The 23,030-nt window shown below is 37.3% G+C and overlaps 1 protein-coding gene across 6 annotated transcripts in view; it reads right to left on the reverse strand.

Annotated features, from left to right (window-relative positions):
* Positions 1 to 23,030, reverse strand: part of INPP4B (inositol polyphosphate-4-phosphatase type II B) — a 371,544-nt gene that overhangs the window by 194,517 nt on the left and 153,997 nt on the right. For all 6 annotated transcript variants that reach the window (XM_082390014.1, XM_082390013.1, XM_082390011.1 and 3 more), the window contains 2 exons: positions 16,216 to 16,327; positions 6,146 to 6,218 (listed from right to left, as the gene is read on the reverse strand). In XM_082390014.1, coding sequence (XP_082246140.1) covers positions 6,146 to 6,218; positions 16,216 to 16,327 — 185 coding nt within the window. The remainder of the gene's footprint in view (positions 1 to 6,145; positions 6,219 to 16,215; positions 16,328 to 23,030) is intronic.

A 23,030-nucleotide genomic window follows, 5' to 3' on the forward strand; every position in this document is an offset into this window, starting at 1 on the left:
TGCTCCTTTTATCCTGGCTACACGTAATCATCCTATAAACTCAGTTCAGCAAGCACCTCTTCCAGGAAGCCCTTCTTGACTTCCCTCTGCTCCCTGCCTACAGCTGTCTCTCTTTTGTACTCCCCATTCCCATCTCTATCATGGTTCTTACCAGTTGTGCTATAATTGTCTGTTTACTGCTCTGTGTCCCCCATTAGAAGGTAAACTTTGTGAAGGCCATGACTGTACTGTTTTCTTTGTCCTCATTTTATCTCCTGCACCTAGCACAGTGCCCAGTATATGCAAACATTCCACAGAAATGAGCTTAAACCTTACACCTCAGATGTTTCTCATCATTACTTTCCCTAATAGACGAACAGTTAGGGCCCCGACAACTGTGTAAATTGAGAGGGGAAAATGCAAGGGGGAAGGACATAACTAAAAACCTCACTTCAAGAGAAAGCACGGGCATCAGAATGAAAGAAGGAAAACCACAGCTGAGAGAAAGCCCTCCTCACATTTGTCCACAAAATGTTAACCTTTTGACTATATCCTCTTCTTGCCTTTATTTTTCTTCTAGTTTACCTAAGGTGGGCAGTGGAGGGGGTAATAAACTTACAACAGGAAGACAGCTGAAGTATTTAAAGGTGTCTAAGAGATGATTTCATGGATTACTAGACAGTGAGATTCACTCTTCCATTGAAGCTACTTAACACCATAAATATGTTAATACACAGTAATGAAAACATATGAAAATTCCAAAAGAGCAAGGTTAATGGTGTGAACTAAGAATGTCACCTGACATATTAGTAAACAAAAGATGTTGCAGCCATCAAGTCATCACATTACAGCCTCCCAGAGGGAGATCCCTGAGGGAACTTGGGATGGAAACAAAGAATGCCTGCCATCTAGCTGTCAACAGCTATAGCCACCCCGATGGAGGAGACTCAGAATAAGAAAATGCAGGTTTCTGGTCCCAGATAGCTGAGGTGCACATCAAAGGAATGATTTCAACGAGCCCAGACTTTGCATCTTCCCATACATAGCAAAGCGCCAATTTCATTAACTTGAGATGTCTGGTTTTCTTTAATTAACAATAATCTGTTGATGTTCCGACTACATGCCCTTTGTTGCAAAAACTCCTAAATATCTTGGCTCCCCGCCTCGCCTCTTTGGAGCAGTTCCTCAGAGTGACCTGAGAGTCCTATCTCCGGGGGCTTGAAGTCCTAAGAATATCCGCCAAACAAAACATAACTCTCAACTTTTTTGTTGCGTGTTTGTGTTTGGTTTTTTTTTTTTCAGTAGACAATGGACTCCATTGGATTTGTTAAAACAGCAAAGGGCAAAGAAATCTGGTGAGTAAGTAAGTATAAGGGATAAAGGGCCAATGTTATAAGCCAAGATGGTCCCATATTTTACACATCATAGAGTTATAAATACAAGGGCAAAATCTATTTAAACTAGTATGGAGAAAATACAACAGAGATATCTTTGTTAGCATAAATTGATATGATCTAAAATTTGACAAGGTAGTTGATTTAGTACCTCAGAAATGAAGAGAAAAAACGGGGAAAATGCGATTTGCTTTTTGGCTGGAATTCCTCAGGACTCAAAATGAATATAGAGGGAAATATTTTTCAATGTCTCTCAGAATATCTCCTAAAATATTCTGTCATGCCTTGCTTTACATGAAGTGGTAGCGAGGAGAAGGTCACCCAATATTCAGTTCAGCTGTGTGGTATTGTGAAAGGCAGTTAAAATCTTTGGTGCCATATGAGGCAGGAAAAAACTTAAAATGAGAATTTCACAGTAATTTTTAGGGAGAGTAATAAATTCTTTTATTTCAAACCTAAATAATTCAATTTGAACATCTTTCTCATGGAGAGAAGAATAACAGTGCAGTTTTCTGTTACCTGAAGGGTCAATTCAAACGATAAGATACACCCATTATTAGTCATTTGACAAATATTTACTGAGTGCCTATCGTATTCTGGCCCTGGAGACACAGAACTAAATAAGCAACGTTTCTTCTTAAATAGCACATAATCAGGCATCTTCCGTAAAGCAATAGTAGTAGATGGCTTAATCCTATTGGGGGAAAAAGAATCAAGGATATAGTGGACTATTTCGAGAAAAATTGCGATTTATCTGTGAGGCAAGAAGACAAACACCAATCAATTCTCCAAACAGGAGGGAAATTGCCTGTGTTTAGGACTGAAAGAGTAGTCCCCGCATTGTGGCTTAGACTCTAACTTACACAGTCATGGAAATCATCGTTGTCAGATACACCCTCTGTGAGGGCAATGGACAGCACACACTTTAATGTACAGCATGAAAGTGGTCTTTAAAAAATATCAAGGATAATTTCATGACTCAAGCAGTATGGAATTCAACCAAGAAAGATGCTGTATCAGATCGAACGCTTGCTGACAGGGGGAAACTCACTTGAAATGTGAAGATAATAGGAAACTTGGTGACAGGGCCCATTAGCTCCTCAGATTGGGCATAATAATATCAAAGTCCATGGACTGAAGTATTCTGTAGCATTATACTTTTACGAGGAAAACTGGTAGATTTAGGAAATCTAGAGAGAATTGTCTCCTTGACAAAAATTTTTAAAAAGCTTATCTGTGGTCAGGCTTATTAAATATAAATAACTCCTGAGAAAGACAACTGTAAGTGACAAAGAATAGATATGTGACTCCATGTGAGACTGATGAAAAGGAATACTTCCATGAAGTATTTCTAAAACGAAGGAAAACATAGCAAAAGCTAAACTATGCTCTACAGACTTCAGACATTGAGAGCCAAAAAGGAAATCAAAGACTGTCCAGGTCAATTTGGTCATTACGAAAGAATTGATGTCCAAAGAGGCTGACTTGTCTGGCAGGGTCACACTGCTGGTTAGCAAATTTAGGCTGTGACACCAGTTCTTCAGAAGAGTCTGTCCAGTGCTCTGATATTAACACCACCAGAGCACATCTGTTCTTGTTCTGCTGTAGACAAGGCACCTCAGTTGATGAGACTTAGTAGGACACCCAACTCCGTGACCAGATAAGAGACTCTGCTGTCTACACTTCCCTCTGTTCAAAAATAACCTCCCCTACCCCCATCGCCCAAACAATACCTCAACAACAAACAGTGTGAAGTGTTTTCACTACCATTTGCTTAAGTGAATAAACCAATAATTAAACGGGTAAATCTATTATTTTAACAACTTTATTTGATGAACTACAGAATTATAAAATCAAGCAAAATGAGAACCTCACAATTCTAATACTGTACCTTCTAGTGTGTTTCCTGTTTCAGAGACTATAAAAGCCAACAGCTGAAAGGAATTTGTTTTCTCCTATAACTAAGGTACTTATATATCTTTTTTTAATGGAATTGTAGATTCTGCCCCCTCTCCTCCTCCTCATCTCTTTTCTCCTCCTGCCCTCAACTCCCCAGGCTCTCAACATATACATTCAACTTGAGAGGCAAACAGGGCAGGAAAAAGGTGAGGCCCGAGGGGGAAGAGCTTTTTCTTTGGAGTCTCACAATAGATAAGTGAATTTCCCAAGTTATGCATTAAACCTCTAGAGATATAAATAGAATAGTGAGGAGCAGCTATGAGCTATGACTTCCTCTTGCCCTCACTCAGTAAGCACTTGGTCACTCACTTGAGACTGGCCAGTTCCGCATAATACATGAATACAGAGACTTGAGAAGAATGTCAATAACTCCCTTCACCTAAAGATTTTGAAAAAAGTACCACATGGGAATATAGTGGATTAATTCCAAGGTTGCTGAGTTTAGACAGATAAATAAATAGAACAGAAGACCAAGGTACACACAGACGAAAGTCATAGGTGCATAGTCTAGCTACATATGCTCTATGTGCACAACACACTTAGATTTGGAACAGAAACATTTCATATATAGCACTTAGTTGTACTTTAAAATAGCATTTTTTAAAAAATCTAGCTTTTATAACATTTGACTGTCATTTAGCCTTATCTTTCCCTGATATAAGAAGGCTCATAGAAAATATTTGTGGCAAATATATTCCAGGCACTTCCGGATTGCCTGGACTAAGGACATTGAGAAATATCATCGGACCTAAGTGGAGAATCACCACCAAAACTGTCACCTCCAGGAAAAGGGAAAAGCAGTAATCAATCATCTTTCACTCCACTAAGTGAGTATATTTAAATTGCAGAATGCAGCTGCTTCCATCACTTCCGTGTCACTTGTCTTTGTCACATTACAGTTCATATGTTAGGAATTGTACCCTAGTAATTTGGAAGAGTTATTAGTACGCTTCCAAGACTCATGCCTTGCAGATTTTATGGCACAAGAATTAGGAGGTGCAGATTTACTTTTCACTATGTTCCCTTTGTCTCTTCTTCCTTAGGTGATATATTTTCTTACTCCGGGAGCCATTTTTCTCTTTCTCTTTAAATTTATATTAAACCAATCAGTTTTTTAAAACGGCATTTCTCTTTGTGGGTATAAAAAATTACAAGGTTCACATGAGTGAATCACTTAAAAAGTGTCTTATAATTACAGTGTAGATGATTCTGATGAAATTTGATTCATTCAAACTGCATTTAACATGAATGTAATATCTCCCACATTCAATTTTATTTCTCAAAATTGACATCTGGTAAATTAAATAGATTATCTGGATATATTGAAATAAAGGACTAAAGGTTTGGTCAACTTTCAGGTGAAAAAAATATATGTGAGGAAGACCCTTTGAGGATACATTAGTTATTTTATCCACATGGATAACTTATCAAGTACTTTATGGTACATGGCTGGTCTAGCTGACCGGGTAGCCCCTTCACTGTTTAATGCATGTCCCTCCTGGTATTACATCCTTAATAAAAAAATTTTTAAATACATGTCACTTGGTCGTAGGTTGAGAAGCAGCTGCTCTTCTTTGGTTTAATCCTTCATTCTAATAAGTACATTTAAGGGGTTTTTTGTTGCTATATTTTATTTTGAGTCAAAAGGTTGCCTGTCTTTCTCCATCCCTTATTATTAGTGGCTTCCTGCAGGGGAAAATTGCTAATAGTTTAGGGGTTATGTATTAGTAAGCCTTTGAAGTTTGTATCACTCATTAATCTGATTATCATGCTATCCATGTCACTGTTGAAATGTACAACATAGAAGGCTAGAAAAATATTAAGGTTTATTCTATTGTTACACCAAGTTTTTAATTAATGGCTTTTTAGTAATAGTATGACCTGGTAATTAAGAGCAAAGGCCTTGGGATTAAAACTGGATTTAAATTCTGGACCTGCTATTCACTAGGTAGTGACCTTGAGCAATTTCCTCATCTGTAAAATGGAGATAATAATACTGCCTTCTTCATAGCACACATCAGAAAGCAAGGTAAGGCAAGGCATATGAGTGGCATCTCGCCTACCACTTATTTGCCATTATTATCACCACTGGTAACATAATTTATAACATAAATTATATCATAATTTATGTTATCATTCAAAAATCAGTTAAATAATTATAAATTATAATTATAAATAATTAAAAATTTATAATTTATAAATTTATAATTATAATTTATATTATAAATTATAATTATAAATTATAAATAATTTATAGATACATATTATCACGTATTTCGTAATTTTACCAGATGTCTCAAAGTCATCATTTATCACATTGTTTAGTTCCTTGTTGAAATTCAAATATATTACTATAAGTAACACTATACACACACACACACACACATATATGTGTACACACACACTCAGGAATGTACAAATGTGTATATGAATTTTTCCTACTGAATCCATATACATGCCGTTTTAACAACTTCATTAAAAGTAATAAACTAAAACTCAAACTAATTAAGAGCTTGACATTTCTAATACTCCCTCTTCTAATATCTCATTTCAGATGATACAAAATCCAATAGCTAAAAGGAATTTGTTTTGCTATATAGTCAAGATATATACATGTATTTATATATATTATATATCTTTCTTACAGAATTGTCAAGTCTAACACCACTCTGATGACTCCCATGATTACCAATATTTAATGTGTCTACAATGGTTCTGTAAGAATGCTGCTCAGATTCAGTATTGAGTTCATAGAAAATTAAAATGTATGTTCATATGAAATGAATGTAAGTTTCCAAAACTGAGGTACATACCTGCATTCAAAAAAGGTAGGTTATCTTTTCCGCTCACACTTTCTGGGGCTGTACATTCACATACCAGTGCACACTAAGAAGGAATAAAAGAAAAAAGAAAAGAAAATATATTTGAAAATGATCAAATAAGAAACGAGATTCTTTTTTTATTTGCAAAACATGAGGTCATGCACACGGTTTCAAAAAGTTCTGAACAAACATTTTTGTAAAACTATTTTCAGCTTTATCTTTACAATGAACCTTGTTTAACTTGTGATTATTTACTTACATTTATATATAATATGATTATATTATACAATTATAGACTACATTTCAGTTCCAGTTAAAGACTACTTAGGAAAGGAAGTTTGTACTTTCTTTGTGGAAAAGGATTAACCGCATGCTAGAGATAGGTTCCTCCTACAGCAAATCACCTATGACAAGCTGAATGGCTTTGTATTTCTGTTGCCTGGGTTGATTTTCGATCAGTAAAAAGCAAATTATCTTCTGGCTTTTAAGTAAAGGCAACTTTAAATAAAAAATAAAATATGTTACAGCATCTAATTTCATAAGGCAAAAAGAGATGTTTGTTTCTGGCAAAACGATGCAAACACTTGCTCATAAAGTATGAGGATACTTTATAAATAAGCTGATGTCTGATTTATGAATAAGCAATTTATAAATAAGTGGATCCAGAGATCATAGATCTATTAATCCATGATAAATACATTCAGCTCACGATCCTTTACAGAACCAACACTTCTCTGGACAGAAGGAGAGAAGAGAGACACAGAGCACATTGCCATGTTCCTAACGAGTGAACCATGGGTGGGAGATACTATCTCAGATAAGCCATCCCTAAGCATGGGACTCTGCTTCAACCTCCTATGAAACTGTAACTAACAGAGGAAGCAAAACTTTTCTGCCCCAGAGAGGCTGACAAGAAACCTATATTCACATAGACAGAGACCAGTAATTATTTCTTCAGATGACTTTCCCTTTATCTCTAGCAACCGCCCCCCGCCTGGCCCCACAGAAGAAAAAGGAGGGCTGGGAGAAGGAGGAAAGTAAATTTTTAGAGCAAATACATCAGACATAATAAAATATGACAAATCAGACAAATAAATGCAAACAAAAACAAAACAAACAGACAAAACCCCAGAAAGTTCTCTGGGTGAAGAGTTCTAAGCGAAACAGCCATCCTTCTGTAGCAAGCATGGTGTTGTCAAGAGACTCCAAGGGCTCAGACTGCCCTCCCTAGTAGGATGTATCAGAATTGCCTGGGCTATTTCCCAACTGTTGTAACTATCTGTGACCCACCTCCGTTCCTCCTCCGGGGAGTGCCCCCCCCTTTAGACTCACCACCACCGAGGTCACTGTTCATGATAGAATGTATTATGTGCCTGAAGCATTTTGAGAAGGAAGACAAATGACTTAAAACATTGATTTAAATGTCACTTTCTGTATTCTTAAAGCCCACTACTCTATCATAACATGCGTCACATTACTCAGGAAATCTCTTGATGGAGAAAAATGTGCTTTCATACTTTCTTTAGTGCTTATATTGAGATCCTAGTTTACTGAAAAAATGAGTAACTGCAAACAGCTCTTAAAATTTTATGTTCTCTAAATCATTTTCCCGACCAACCAAAAGTCAGAGGTGATCCCTTCTTTTAATCCACAGCTATTTTGGAGATGTACTTCCCAAATCACTATAGCAATGTGCAAGGATGCTTGGACATACTTAAAATTCTTTATCTCTCTTATTTGCAAAGTTTTCTCGACTTCTTCCAGCCTACATAGGGCTGTTAAAGTAATCTTTTGTAAACATTATGTTCGTCATATCAATGTTCTGCTCTAGAATGTATATAATGATTATTTACTGTCCAATCAATCCAATATTCTCAGACTGGTCCTCAAATCCTTTCATGTTTTGTCCCTGACATCCTTCCACATAATAACTTGGTATACAGCTCTAAGTCATCTTCCTTTCCAAAAGAAGATCATCATCTACAATATAACTTATAGGAATGGTTTAGACTAAACTTTTTTAGTGAAGAAGTCCATAATTCACAGAGATCAGGCTATTACCCTGAGAAACTGCTTCCCTTTACGGAGGCAACCCTGCGTCTTTGAAATCAAAGATAACTTTCTGTTTCCTAACAAAAGGCCCGTTTTATTCCACCAAATGAATACAGACATACGACTTTTATATATTCATATCTTCCATCCACACTGGAAGGCTGATATTTAGGACAATTTTAAACTAATGTTCTTACTTTGTATTTTACAACTCTACTATTCAGAATGCTCTCAAGATTTAAATCCATGGAACATAAACAGAAAATATCCAATAAATATTTACTAAATTAATTAATATTTTCATATTTGGACTCAGCAATTATTTTCTTCAATTGTTTCCTGAGTGTACCTTTTCTGTCTCTATTTATTTAGATTGAAAGTTTTCAAAGCCAAGAACCTTATTTCTTATTTCCTTAGGCCGTTTTTATTTTATTTTTTTACTTTTTTTTACATTGACTTTAGAATCTTTTTGCACTGTGCTGGTTGCTACAGAGAATGCAAAGATGGAAATGATGTGGAATCTGTGCTTAAGAAGGTTCAGCTATTTCTACTGTTCATCGCTATTATTATGATGGATACTTGCAGCATTACACACTTACGTGGGGTGCGCTCTCAATGTAATAACTTTACATTTGTGATTCTGAGCAGGAATAACAAACATCACATGCTTTTTGTACCAGATGTAGCGCCATAAGCCTATTGATTTGGATTAATAGTTTAAAAAGTGTCATTTGATGGTAAGTGTGGCCAAGCAGACAAAACATATGATATGTAAAATTCTTGGAGCTAAATGATTTTGACTCTCAGCTAACATATCAATTTACCATGCACTGAGCTAGAAAATTAGCAATACTGTATGAACAATAATCATAAAGCTCTGTATGAATCCATCAAGACCAACACTTCATGGCCAAGTACTTTCACATCTGTTGATTTATTCCATCTATCATGCTTTTCAAAGTTTGGTCTGGAGTCTCCTGGAAGTCCCTGATAACTTTTGCCTTTGCACCCTTTGTAGCATCTAGCACAGGGCGAAGACAACTTTATTTTCATATTAATACTAAAATATTATTTGTCTGTTTCCTTCTCTTTTTCTTTGGGGGGGGTGCGTGGCTTGGGGGATCTTAGGTCCCCAACCAGGGATTGAACCCAGGCCCTTGGAAGCGAAAGCATAGAGTCCTAACCACTGGACCGCCAGGGAATTCCTGTCTGTTTCCCTCTCTCTTACAAGCATAAGGTAGAATTTTCTAGAAGCTATATGACACAATCATTTGACAGTTAATGGTATGTGTGCTTATGTACTCTTCTGCTTTAAACATTCCTTGTTTGAGTTTCTAATATGATAAATGTCTACGGATATAATCCAAATAAGCAAAATCTCTAATACAGTAAATATCAATAGATAAAATCCACATAAATATAAATTTGAAGAGTGTAAAATATGAGAATTGCTATGCTTTTGTGATCTCATTCAGTCTCATGGTGTAAATACCATCCAAATATCATTTGATGACTCACAAATATATAATTCTAGCTTGGACATCTCACCTGAATTCTGACTTGAACCTCCAACTGCTTAGATATATCCATACTTGGATGTCTCAGAGGAATGTCAAACGTAACATCTCAAAATCTCCTGTCTTCCTCCAACTACTACTCTCAGTGTTGTTTTATATATATATATATATATATCTTCACTGGAGTATAACTGCTTTACAATGTTGTGTTAGTTTCTGCTGCACAACAAAGTGAATCAGCTATATGTATACATATATCCCCATATCCCCTCCCTCCCACCCTCCCTATCCCACCCCTCCAGGTGGTCACAAAGCCGAGCTGATCTCCCTGTGCCATGCGGCTGCTTCCCACTAGCTATCTATTTTACATTTGGTAGTGTATATATGTCGATGCTACTCTATCACTTCATCCCAGAGTCCCCTTCCCCTTCTGTGTCCTCAAGTCCATTCTCTATGTCTGCATCTTTATTCCTGCCCTGCCACTAGGTTCATCAGTATCGTTTTTTTAGATTCCATATATGTCTGCTAGCATATGGTATTTGTTTTTCTCTTTCTGACTTACTTCACTCTGTACGACAGACTCTAGGTCCATCCAGCTCATTACAAATGACTCAATTTCATTTCTTTTTATGGCTGAGTAATATTCCATTGTATATATGGGCCACATCTTCTTTATCCATTCATCTGTCAAAAGACACTTAGGTTGCTTCCACGTTCTGGCTATTTTAAATAGAGCTGCAATGAACATTGTGGTACATGTCTCTTTTTGAATTATGGTTTTCTCAGGGTATATGCCCAGTAGTGAGATTGCTGGGTCATATGGTAGTTCTATTTTTAGTTTTTTAAGGAACCTCCAAACTGTTCTCCATAGTGGCTGTATCAATTTACATTCCCAACAACAGTGCAAGGGGGTTCCCTTTTCTCCACACCTTCTCCAGCATTGATTGTTTGTAGATTTTTTGATGATGGCCATTCTGACAGGTGTGAGGTGATACCTCACTGTGGTTTTGATTTGCATTTCTCTAATTGTTAGTGATTGAGTATCTTTTCATGTGTTTGTTGGCCATCTGTATGTCTACTTTGGAGAAATGTCCATTTGCTTCTGAGAAAATGGTAATTCTATTTTTTGCTAGCCTTTCCCCCTGGAGTCTGGCCATGTCTCACTTTCTCCATCAGTCACACCCTGATCCAGCTCATCTGCACTTCTCCCCTGAATCTTCACAATAATCAGACTCCATTCTTCTGTCCTTGCCTCCTTTCAGGCCCTAGTCAACACAGCAGCTGGAACGGTCCTCTTAAACATGAATCAGATTTCATACCTATACTCACAGCTCCTCAACTGTCTTTACACATAGCCCAGAGTCTAACACCTTCATGGGAGTCGGTCTTCCCTGCCCCATGAATCTCTGTCCTCAACTCCTACCACTCTGCTCCTTGACCCCTCAGTTCCAACCACACTGGCCTCCTTGCTGCTCCTTCAACACCACAAGCATCTTGTCTCCTGAAGACCTTTGCTCTTGCTATGCACTCTGTCTACAATTCCTATTCCTTTCAGATATCCATGTCTTGTTCCCTTCTTTCCTGCATGTTTCAGCTCAAATATTACATTACCAGTGAATCTATCCTTGACCAGCCAATTTAAAAAGGCCACAGTCCAGCACTCCCTAGTCCTTGCACTCTGTCTTATTTTTCCTATAGGACACAGCACCATCTGATCAACAGTATATTACTTTCTTTTTTACTGTTACTTCCCCAGAAGGTGGCATCCGTGTCTATTTGGTTCATTGCTGAATACCCAGAAACTAGTCCAATGCCTAGAACACAGAAGGTAGTATTGTTTGATGAACGAATGATGAATATTATATGCCTTTTAATATTCTATAAAGATAAGTAGGGCCTGTTATATAATTTTCAACTTTTATATTTAGGGTAGATAAAGGGAGGAAACCTTTTGAGACTGGTCCTTAGCTACACAAGGACTCTAGTTTTTCCCTGATTAAGTCTGATGAAAGTCCACTTAAAACACCTCTTCAAAGTATGGGGTCAAAATAACCTAAGGGCAGCAGGTCATCAAAAGACTAGCTGGGTTAGGTTCATAGTCAAAGGGAGACATATTATTATTCCACTTATACCGTTTTTGCCATGGTCATAAATAAGTATGACCTTATTTTCATATAATAATAATTTTGTATAATATATAATTTTCATATAATAAGTATGACCTTCTTTTTGAAGAAATCACTACCACTTTGATCATTAGTACTCTGCAACGTTCAAATATAATATAGACATTAAACAAAAGGGGAAGACAAGGCAGGAGCTGGGTTTAACTAGCCTCACCAGAGGATTGTTAACCCTCCTGCCCTAACAAGAAGCCCAGGCATCTCTGGGGCAGGCAAAGCGGTGAACTGAGCTCTCTCAGTTGATCCTGTTGGCTTTTACTTACATGAGTTTTCTCATCTGTCACCTGACTTGATGATTTTGTTTCCTGGTTCTCCTTTCCTTAGTAGCATTTTTTCTTGACTACTTATTTCAAAGGTTTTTTTAAATTTAATTTCTTCCTCTTTCCTTCATAATCCTACACTCTTCACTACATCCTTATTACACGCTTTATTTATTGACCGGTCAGGTTGTACAGTGCTATATGTAGCCAAATATTTTCCCTTCTAGGAGACAATTTTGGATTTAATTTCTTCAAAGTAAAATTGACTTCATTTATTCACTCATTCATTTTTCTCGTGTCAGGCTCTGTTCTGGGAGCTGAGGGTAAAAGAGAGGACAAAATAGACAAATATCTGGCCTTCAGGAAGTTTAATTCTAATGAGGGAAATAAACAATATATGAGATAAACTAAAAAGATATAGAATGTTGGACAATGATAAGTACTAAGGACAAAAAAATAATGCAGAGAAGAGAGACAGAGTTTTGGGTAGGCATCGCAGTTTTAGATATGGTGGCAGAGAAGCCTTCGGTGAGAAAGTGATTTTGTATAAAGATCAGAGGAAGTAAAGGAGTGAAGCACAGTTACTGGGAAAAATGCTTCACGGGTAGATTGAATAACAAAGTTTAAGGACCCAATTTGGAAATATACCTGGACTGTTCAGGGAGCAGCAAAGAAGATAATGTGACTGGACTGAAATAAACAAAAATGAGGAGTAGAGGAGGAGGTGAAGGACATGAAGGGGGCCAACACTTAGAGGACTTTAAGTGAGAATTTGGGTTCATACTTTCAGGAAGATGAGAGGCCATTGGAGGAATGACAAGTTCCGCATTACATTTTACTAAGCGCTGTGCTGATAACAGACTATGATGGTGGCGGGGGCGGTCAGGGAAGGAGGATGGAGGGAGTCAGGGAGACGTTTAAGAGACTACTGCAAAAATCTAGGTGATAGACAATGTTGGTTATAGTGAAGGGCTCATGAGTTGCCGGGTTCTAGATTTATTCAGAAGTCAAAATCAACAGGATTTGCTGACATACTGACTGTAGGTATGAGAGGAAGAAAGGAGTCAAAGATGACCCCAAAATTAAAAAAAAAAAGTTTGGTATACCTAATGTGATATTTCACCTAATATGTTAGCTTTGTAAAAGGACGATGTTCGTAGGCCTTTTGTGAATTTTTCTTTCTACTGCTACGTGATTTTAACACGCTGTGTTCTATTTCTATGTATGTATATATGAAGTAGAAGTTTGAACCAGTATAATATGGTGAATGACCCTCTGTACAATCTTCCCTTGATAAAAAATACATAATAATATGGTTTTAGGAAACAAGTAAGTAAATGTATGTGAGAGGAAAGAGTTTGGATTTTCTTTTATATTTTATTCCATGCTCTGGAGGTAATGTAAGAGTCAAGATTAAAATGTAATATTTTACATCGGGGTATTGTTATGAACTGAACTGTGTTCCTCAGAATCATATGTTGAAGTCCCAATGTCCCATGTAACTGTATTTGGAGATAAGACGTTTATGGAGGTAATTAATGTTAAATGAAGTCATAAGAGTAGGACCCCAATGCTAGGGCTTGTGTCCTTTACAAGAAGAGGAGAAGACACCAGAGTTCACTCTCTCTCTCCCTCTCTCTCTCTCTGTGCATCTGTGCCAAGGAAAAGCCTTGTGAGGACACAGCAAGAAATCTGGAAGCCAGGAAGAGAGCATTCACCAGGAACTGAATCATCTGACACCATCATCTGGGACTTCGTAGCCTTTCAGAACTGTGAGAAAATAAATTTCCATTGTTTAAGTCTATGGTATTTTATTATGACAGCCCAAGCTGATAAACATAGGTATGAATCTTTTAGCTGCTCCTTATAAATGAGAGATAGCATGTGTCACTCAATACATGACTATGGTTTTAAGAGTAGTTCCATTTCTTTCTCCCCCATTCACACAAACCAGTGAGAGGGATGTTGTTTTAGGGATAACCTCCATTTCAGTTACTTTGTCTTTTCATATGTTTCAGCCACTGACTAACTTCAGGACTTAAATCACTATTAGTAACAGATTGTGTTAATACACTTCATAGAGATTCTGATTTAGCAGATCTGCAAAAGGGTCCCCACATTTGAATTTCTACCAAACACCTCTGATGATTCTGACCGCACTTTGAAAAACACCGAGATAAAGTTATTTCCACATAACTCTTCTAAATATCATGCATAGTGAACCTTATTACATGTTCTTCATGACTATTCCTAGGGGTTGCCAGTAGGGTTTACAGTAACTCTATAAAAAACTTCACAAGAGGTCAAGGTTTACTAAGAATCCAGATAGGACAGAGCTAAGACCAACACTGCTTGATGGGTTTACCATTTTAGTACACTTATGACTCCTACAAGGTACTTGCTGACACTACCACTTCCTATTTCTAGAATGGCTCAGTTAAGTCTTTATTTTTAAGTTCACATTACTAAGTCAGAAACATTATGTATGACTTTGGTGGGGCATATTCCTGGGTGTCAAGTTCTCCATTTATGAAAAGAATATGATTCAATTTGTGCTACCCCATAACAGCAACGTTATAAAGGAGTCAAGGGGTGAGCCAGCTTTGAGAAAAGTAGAGAGGTGGCTGGTAATAGATTGGGAACAGGGAAAGCAGGCCTGCTTTGAGATGGGAAGTGTTTTAGCTCCTGGTCTCCTGGCACATGCCCTTAGTTCATTCTGTCCCCGTCTCCCACACCCTCCCCACCTTCTTAGCCTACAAATCCTCCCTCATTAATCTTAGTACGTATAAGCATCCATGTGGTGGTGACTAATAGGAGTCTTACATAGAACTCCAAAGTTAACAAGGGTTGAATGACAGAACCTAGCCACCAGACAAGAATCTTAAATACCCACATCCTAAGACGATCTGATGCATGACGTCACCATGGCCCTGACATTTGCAAGCAACCTGATTCAAACACTGGGCCTCACTGGAATGTGTTCGTGACCTGGAATATATCCTGAGGGATAGTAGGGAACAGAGAAGAATGAGGCTTGGGGAAGCAGTAAGACCCTAGCCTATGCTGGGCAAGAACAATATTTTTTTTCAAAAGGCAGTTTAGATTTTTTTTTTTTTTTGGTAAAGTTAATGATTTGTTAAGTGTTAGATAAGCACCGCACCGTCTCCCATGTAGATGTACCAAAAATTAAAATATGCTCCCAGAGAAGCAACACTAAGCCAGAAAATAGGTCACAATAGACCTTGTCATTAAAAAAAATGCTCATTTATAAAAAGGTAGGCATTCTAGTACACAAACAAATTCATTTCCCTGGGGGAAAAAAACTATTAGCAGTTTGTAAATCTGTCCCCTGCGCCTCAGTAAAACAGGCAATCACATTCCTAAGACAGAACTTTAGACTAATACTTATATCAAGTCTCTCTCTTAAAGAAAAGAAAGTAGAAAACAAGTAAAAGCCCTGGATATTGATAATATTGGGCTTTTTATCCTGGCCTTCAAGGAAGCTGCTTCACTTCCAGCTGGTATCGCTCCTCAAGCAGAGCTCCCCCTCCACCGTTTACTACTTCCTGCTTCTCTCTCTGCAATTTCATAAGGCACAAAGTTGTTAAATCTGTCCTCCTTCACATAAAAATGGAATCCAAATTCAAATTGCATCTCTTTCCAAAGAGAATTTCGAGAGCGGAGAAGTGGTTACTTTTGGCAGTAGGCCTTCCAGAATCTTCTGTGCATCTCACATAGGGTTAATTACAGCAGGATGCAACAGTGATCGATACTTTTGTTCGAACTGAGAAGAGGCTGTGTCCACATGGGAGCCAGCTACGAAGAGAATGGTGTTTTGAATGGTGCATGGCTTTGCACAGTTCCATGCAAATAGTCTGTCGGGTTACGAGGATGAGACACACTTACGGTACTCCCATTCCAAAGCTGATTTCTCATTTAGCTTTGGAATAATGAGATTTCATATCCCACAGAGGTAGTGGCGATCCAGGCAGCTGGCAAAGATGATCGTTTCTAATTTAATCTGTGCAGTGAGCTGACTGGGACCCTACCTTTTGTCCCTGCACATCTGTCGTGATGTGGTCGGCTTCCCCATCCTCAATCTCCCCCATCTTCACGACACTGACTTGTATGGTGCCAACAACCTTGCCACCATCTGAAGTTCTGCAATCAAAAATAAAGGAAGCGGAAAGGTAAGAATCGTCTCTTCCCTGAAAGTATGTCCAAACATGTTTGTTTCTGAAAACCACTAACACCGCTCTTTACCTGCATTGGTTGTAATAAACAAATCTGCTTAAAATACATTGAAACCTGTTACTAGAATCACGAATTGGTGTGGTAAGTGCACGAAGCGACCTCATGAAGGTTAAACCATCTCACGGCTCTCAGCAGTAGCTGCCAAGATCACGGATCCATGCTCTGTTTGGTAACCCCATGTCCCTACAACGGCATCAGCCATGGCTCCTCTATACCAATCACATGGGATACTGTGCTCATCTATTACAGAAGCTACAGCTGAATAAAACAGAAGAGAGTACAAATAACGCTATATTCTTCTATGACCCAGCCATCGGCTATAACATCCGATTTTGTGCCTTTTCATTTTTCTTTCTCAGAGACCAGGTAAAGAAGATTCTCTCGCAGCAAAAAACAGAAAATCACAGTACATGAAGACAGAAATTAACCACTGAGATCATTTAGGATGACCCATTACTTTTTCAGATAAAGAAACTGAGATTCAAGAAGATAGAAAGACTCATCCATGGAAACAAACTGGCAAAGCCAGAAACCCAGGTTTTTATCTTCTTTAAGTTTGTTGGTCATTGAACAACTCTTCTCAACTTAATGATGATGAAAATTTTATTATTAAGATTTTCATCATCATCACTGTCATCAACATACAAATTTTATGGCTGACAATAATAATGAAAACCCAAAATAAAATTAACAACCACCATCCTTAAAATTCTCAAATTTTCTTCTCTGGGCAAGAGAAAATACAGAATAAATGTTGGCATCATGTCATGGGAACACTGTAATACATAATGATATTCTTCCCTTGCACCTTTTTTTAAGATAGGTAGCAAGTCACCCATTGGTATGGGGTGTTGCTGTAACCTATATCTAAGCCTAACTGACCAAGCAACACTTCATTTACTTTAGTCATTTTTTTTCTTTTTGAAAAAAACCTTTTTATTATGGAAATTTCCAAACACACATCAAAGTAGAGGTGAGCACAGTGAATCTCCACATACCCATCACCACCCACCTTCAACAATTCCCAGCATTCTACCTTTCTTGTATCATCCATCCACTGGCCCTTCCCCAACTTTTTTTTTTTTTAACATCTTTATTGGAGTATAATTGCTTTACAATGGTGTGTTAGCGTCTGCTTTATAACAAAGTGGATCAGCTATACATATACATATATCCTCATATCTCCTCCCCCTTCTGTCTCCCTCTCACCCTCCCTATCCCACCCCTCTAGGTGGTCACAAAGCACTGAGCTGATCTCCCTGTGCTATGCGGCTGCTTCCCACTCGCTATCTATTTTACATTTGGTAGTATATATAAGTCCATGCCACTCTCTCACTTCGTCCCAGCTTACCCTTCCCTCTCCCCCTGTCCTCAAGTCCATTCTCCACGTCTGCATCTTTATTCCTGTTCTGCTCCTAGGTTCTTCAGAACCATTTCTTTTCTTTTTTTTTTTTTTAGATTCCATATATATGTGTTAGCATACGGTATTTGTTTTTCTCTTTCTGACTTACTTCACTCTGTATGACAGACTCTAGGTCCATCCACCTCACTACAAATAACTCAATTTCATTTCTTTTTATGGCTGAGTAATATTCCATTGTATATATGTGCCACATCTTCTTTATCCATTCACCTGTCGATGGACGCTTAGGTTGCTTCCATGTCCTGGTTATTGTAAATAGTGCTGCAATGAACATTGTGGTACATGACTCTTTTTGAATTATGGTTTTCTCAGGGTATATGCCCAGTAGTGGGATTGCTGGGTCGTATGGTAGTTCTGTTTTGTTTTTCGAGGAACCTCCATACTGTTCTCCATAGTGGCTGTATCAATTTACATTCCCACCAAGAGTGCAAGAGGGTTCCCTTTTCTCCACACCCTCTCCAGCATTTATTGTTTGTAGATTTTTTGGTGATGGCCATTCTGATTGGTATGAGGTGATACCTCATTGTAGTTTTGATTTTCATTTCTCTGATGATTAGTGATATTGAGCATTCTTTCATGTTTTTGTTGGCAATCTGTATATCTTCTTTGGAGAAATGTCTATTTAGGTCTTCTGCCCATTTTTGGATTGGGTTGTTTGTTCTTTTGATATTGAGCTGCATGAGCTGCTTGTAAATTTTGGAGATTAATCCTTTGTCAGTTGCTTCATTTTTTAAATTTGTGTTTAACTTTAATCTGAATACGAACGGTGTCTTTCAACCAATTCCTTCAAAATGTCACTATTTTATTGCTGGAGGTGTCAGAAAACAGGAATAGGAAAATTAGTATTAGTAGTTTACTAAAATGCTAATTAAAACAGTGAATAAGTTAGGCGAAAAGGAAACCCAATTGTTACCAGATCATAGGAATATTTTTCTCAAAATATATAAAGTACAAATTTAAACACATCTTTTGAGTTATGTTTTTAAGAAAACCGAAATAGAAACACTCTGGTGACATATACATAGCTAAGTCATAATGTAATAAAATAAAGATTATGTACATAGAAAAATACAAGTGGTTTACTTAAATAGTGTATTAAGGTTCTTACTAAAATATAAAATAAAATGCTTCGTGGTGATTTTTTAAATCAGTGTAAATCATAATACTGACTCAATTATTTTAAATTAACATAGAAAACTTAAGCATTCATTACAAAGAAGATGTGTATACAGATGACAGTATAATCTATGATTTCGTAAAAAACTACATTAGCTCCAATTCTGGGATGATTTTAATAATTAATTATACCATTTTCCTACTTGAAAATGACATAATAACTTGTCATAAATCATGATGTGACATATCTCTGTACAATTGTTTAGTACCTGATAGTGAAATAGATATTTTAATAAAAGCCTTGGTTCAACTCACAGGTTTTTCTAGAAATTTGCAGACTTCTTTTTCCCCCAAACTGATACTCAATAACAATTAAAGACACCTTTTTCTTCTCATAGGCATTGTTTAAAATTTTTGCTTGAGCAAACTGAGCTTAGTTTCTAGGTATACAAAGCTTAGGTATAACGTTTCAAATTTTTTCATTGACTAAACCAAATAATGTCATAATGATTTGAATGAGAGGATAGACTTCTCACACCCTCTCCCAGGACTGGATAATAAACCAATACATGCAATAATTGTTAAAAGTGTGAACTCAGGAGTTTGAGTTATCTGCTAGCTTCATGACCTTGGACAAGGAACTTAACCATGTGAAACTTTGTAAAACGGAGATGATAATTTTGTTGTAAGGATTACATTGTGACACGATTTATGTTAAGTTCTCAGCACAATGACTTACACAAAATAAGTGCTTCTTCCTACCCCGCCTTCATCCCAGTAGTAGTAGTAGTAGCAGTATCAACAGAATTGCTATTGTCATTAAAGTATTATATTTCATTCAATTCTCTTTAGAAATTTTACTAAAATGGGCATCTAAGACTATAGTAAAAGATTATAGGATTTCAGGACACATGCATTTCAAGAGTGATTAAGTGCTCATCAGAGGTACAAAGACTTAGTAATGACAAATGGTGTTATAAAGCTTACATTCCTAGAAGTGCAAAGAACACAAGTTTATAACCAATTACAATACAAAGTGAACCTTTCAAAGTGCCAAAGGTAGATGAAGACGCAATGCACCATGGGAGTATGGGAGTAAGCTTCCGAACTATAGCTTTATTTATTCCCTTTAAAAAAGCTTCTGGCTGCTTTTTAAATACAGGCATATCTTGTTTTATTGTGCTTTATTTTATCGTGCTTTGCTTTTTTGGAGCTTCACAGATATTGTGTTTGTTTTTTACAAATTGAACGTTCGTGGGAACCCTACGTTGAGCAAGTCTATCAGTGCCATTCTTTCCAAAAGCATTTGCTCACTGTGTCTCTGGGTCACATTAGATATAGGGACACTAGAGAGATTCTAAAACCTTTTTGTTTTTCACAAACCATTTTGGATAAGAATCTCTGAGTACCCTAAATCATGCTTCTTCACCTGAGATTTGTGGGAGACCGAATGGAGAATTCAGGTTATAAACTTAAGAACTAAACACAAGACACCCAAAATCATGGGTCATTCTGTCAGTGAACTGCAATGTGAAATATAGAAGCCAATTCCTATTTATTCTGTAACAATTTACAACCTACAGAGCATGGATATTCAACACTTCTCTTCAGTCAGGACAGTCGCAACTGAAATACCTATTTCATGTTTCCAAAGGCTGTTTCAAAGGTGATTTCAAAAACATTTAGAAAAAAATCATTCTTAAGTGATTAATGATACTTTCAATTAATCACCCATCAAGTTCAGGAGGCTACTACTAATTGCTTAACCATTATTCATCACCAAAATTTGACTAACTTTTATCTAATAGAAATTCATCCTCTCTGCATGGGAGATATATTGAAGAGACTTCTAGGCTAGGAATCAAAAAACCAGTACTCCGTCCAGCTCAGCTGCTCACTAGCTATGTGACCAACAACATGTTGCTTCAGTTCCCTGGATTTCAGTTTCTGTTACTGCAAAACAAAGCGTTGGTCTTGGACAGTTATCATATTAGCACTCAAGCTTCATGCTCTGACATGGTTGGAATCCATCAGGTGATCTCATCATAGGCTATCATGGGCTGATACAGCCTTGGGGAAAATCTTGGGCACACATCCTAGCCTCTTCTCCTCACTCCCCACCTTCCCCTCCAACCTTTCCCCAAAACAAATGAAGCAAACAAAATGCATGCCAAACCTAGAAAGTAACTTTAACACTTACAGTCAAATACAAGGGCTAGCTTTCCTTATAGTATCCACTGTATACGTATATATTTTACTGCCATTATGGCACTGCATCTTGGCACTTTCACAAGGATACAAATTTGACTGAACTAAGAAACAAAAGAGGTCTTCGTACACTTTCCCAGCAATTTATATGGCAATAAGAACAGGCTGCAGTAATAAATAACTATCTCAATCTATAGGAAGAAGAAAAAAAAACTACATGTCATTTCACTCTCTTGCCAGGTCATTACCACTGCTTACTGCAGAGAGCTATAAGAGAAGTAAAAGATGAATAGTTCATCGCAGCCACATTATTTCAATCACAACATCAAGTTCCCATTTCCCTCAGCAGATACACTTAAATATTTAACCATGCCAACAAGATGGAAGGCAGAGAAAGGGAAAATTTCAGCAACGCAAACCTACACTTCCTTATCACTTAGTTTTTCAGCATGCATAATACATTAGTGATTAAGTTTCTTTAAAATCTTCCTTTAAAATAACTCCCCTGGGACTTCCCTGGTGGTCCAGTGGTTAAGACTTCGCCTTCCAATGCAGGGGATGAGGTTCGATCCCTGGTCGGGGAGCTAAGATCCCACGTGCCTTGTGGCCAAAACACCAAAAACATAAAACAGAAGCAATATTGTAACAAATTCAATAAAGACTTTAAAAATGGCCCACATCAAAAAAAAAAAAATCTTAAAAAAAAATAAATTAAAATAAAAGAACTCCCCTAACGCTTCCTAATGAAATATTCAATTTCACATGCTAAAACATACAAACATTTTAGAAGGAAAAGGGATGTGAAACAGTCTTCTAACAAAAGACAATTTAATGACACTTTTCCTCTAAACTTCTTCACCACCTACTGTACCATCCTTAGTAGAGCAAAAAGAAAAAAAAAAAAAAAATCCTATGGAAATGTTAAAGGGCAACATGTAAATACCTCTTCTCTTTTGGAAATGCCACAGAGATACAAATGACTCTGTAAACATCCAGGAGAAAATCATCATTAGCACTGTCAGTCTTTGTGAATATAAAGTAGTCTTGGGATCATCACCTGGGAGACATGCCTGGCATTTAACCCATCTAGACACGTAACTGGGAAATGAAAATCTCACCTGGACAGAAAAATAAGCAAAGGCCATAAGTAAACAAGTGCCACTAACTAACTAACAAGTGCATTCTGACTGCCTTTCTGGTGAATACATTTATCTGGCAGTGCTAGATTTACTTTGGCCTCAGAGAAGTGCGAGTTCTACTTAAGTACGTATGCCTGAACACACCTCTATTCTGGCTGAACTTCACAAATTTCAGAAGCCATACGATACTTTCAAACTAATATTCAAATAAAACTTTTCAGTAGTTCTTAATATTATAGCTTATACACTCGAAGCTTTAGTCCTTTGTTTTCTCCTCTTTTCACATTATAAACTTGTCTTCAGAAATTCTATCCATTATCATGGGATTCAATTATCCCGTCTTTGAGGATCTACCACAAACCTATATTTCCTACTCTGACCTGATTTCCTATTCCAGAATTCCAAATTCCTTTCGTCCTGATATAATTTTACATTCTATAAGCTTGAAACCTAACTCGTCCTTTTCCCAAACCCCAGCTCACATCAGTAGCATATCATTTTCCAAAGACCAAAACCACAGAATATTCCATCTCTACCAATGCCTTGTCCCTACCATCCAGTAAGTCATCAAGCGCTACTGATTCTTCCTCTATAATGCCCCTTACATGTGTCCCTTCCCAATGGTAACATCCCAATTAGTTTCATCAACTTTCTTTCATTACACTTGAAGAACCTACTTCCCATCTTCCAGAATCTTTCTCTTCCATCCCGTCCATGTCAGGTT

The sequence above is a fragment of the Balaenoptera borealis genome (genome assembly GCF_965194805.1).
Source record: "Balaenoptera borealis genome assembly, chromosome: 4".
In the NCBI taxonomy this organism is placed as follows: Eukaryota; Metazoa; Chordata; class Mammalia; order Artiodactyla; family Balaenopteridae; genus Balaenoptera; species Balaenoptera borealis.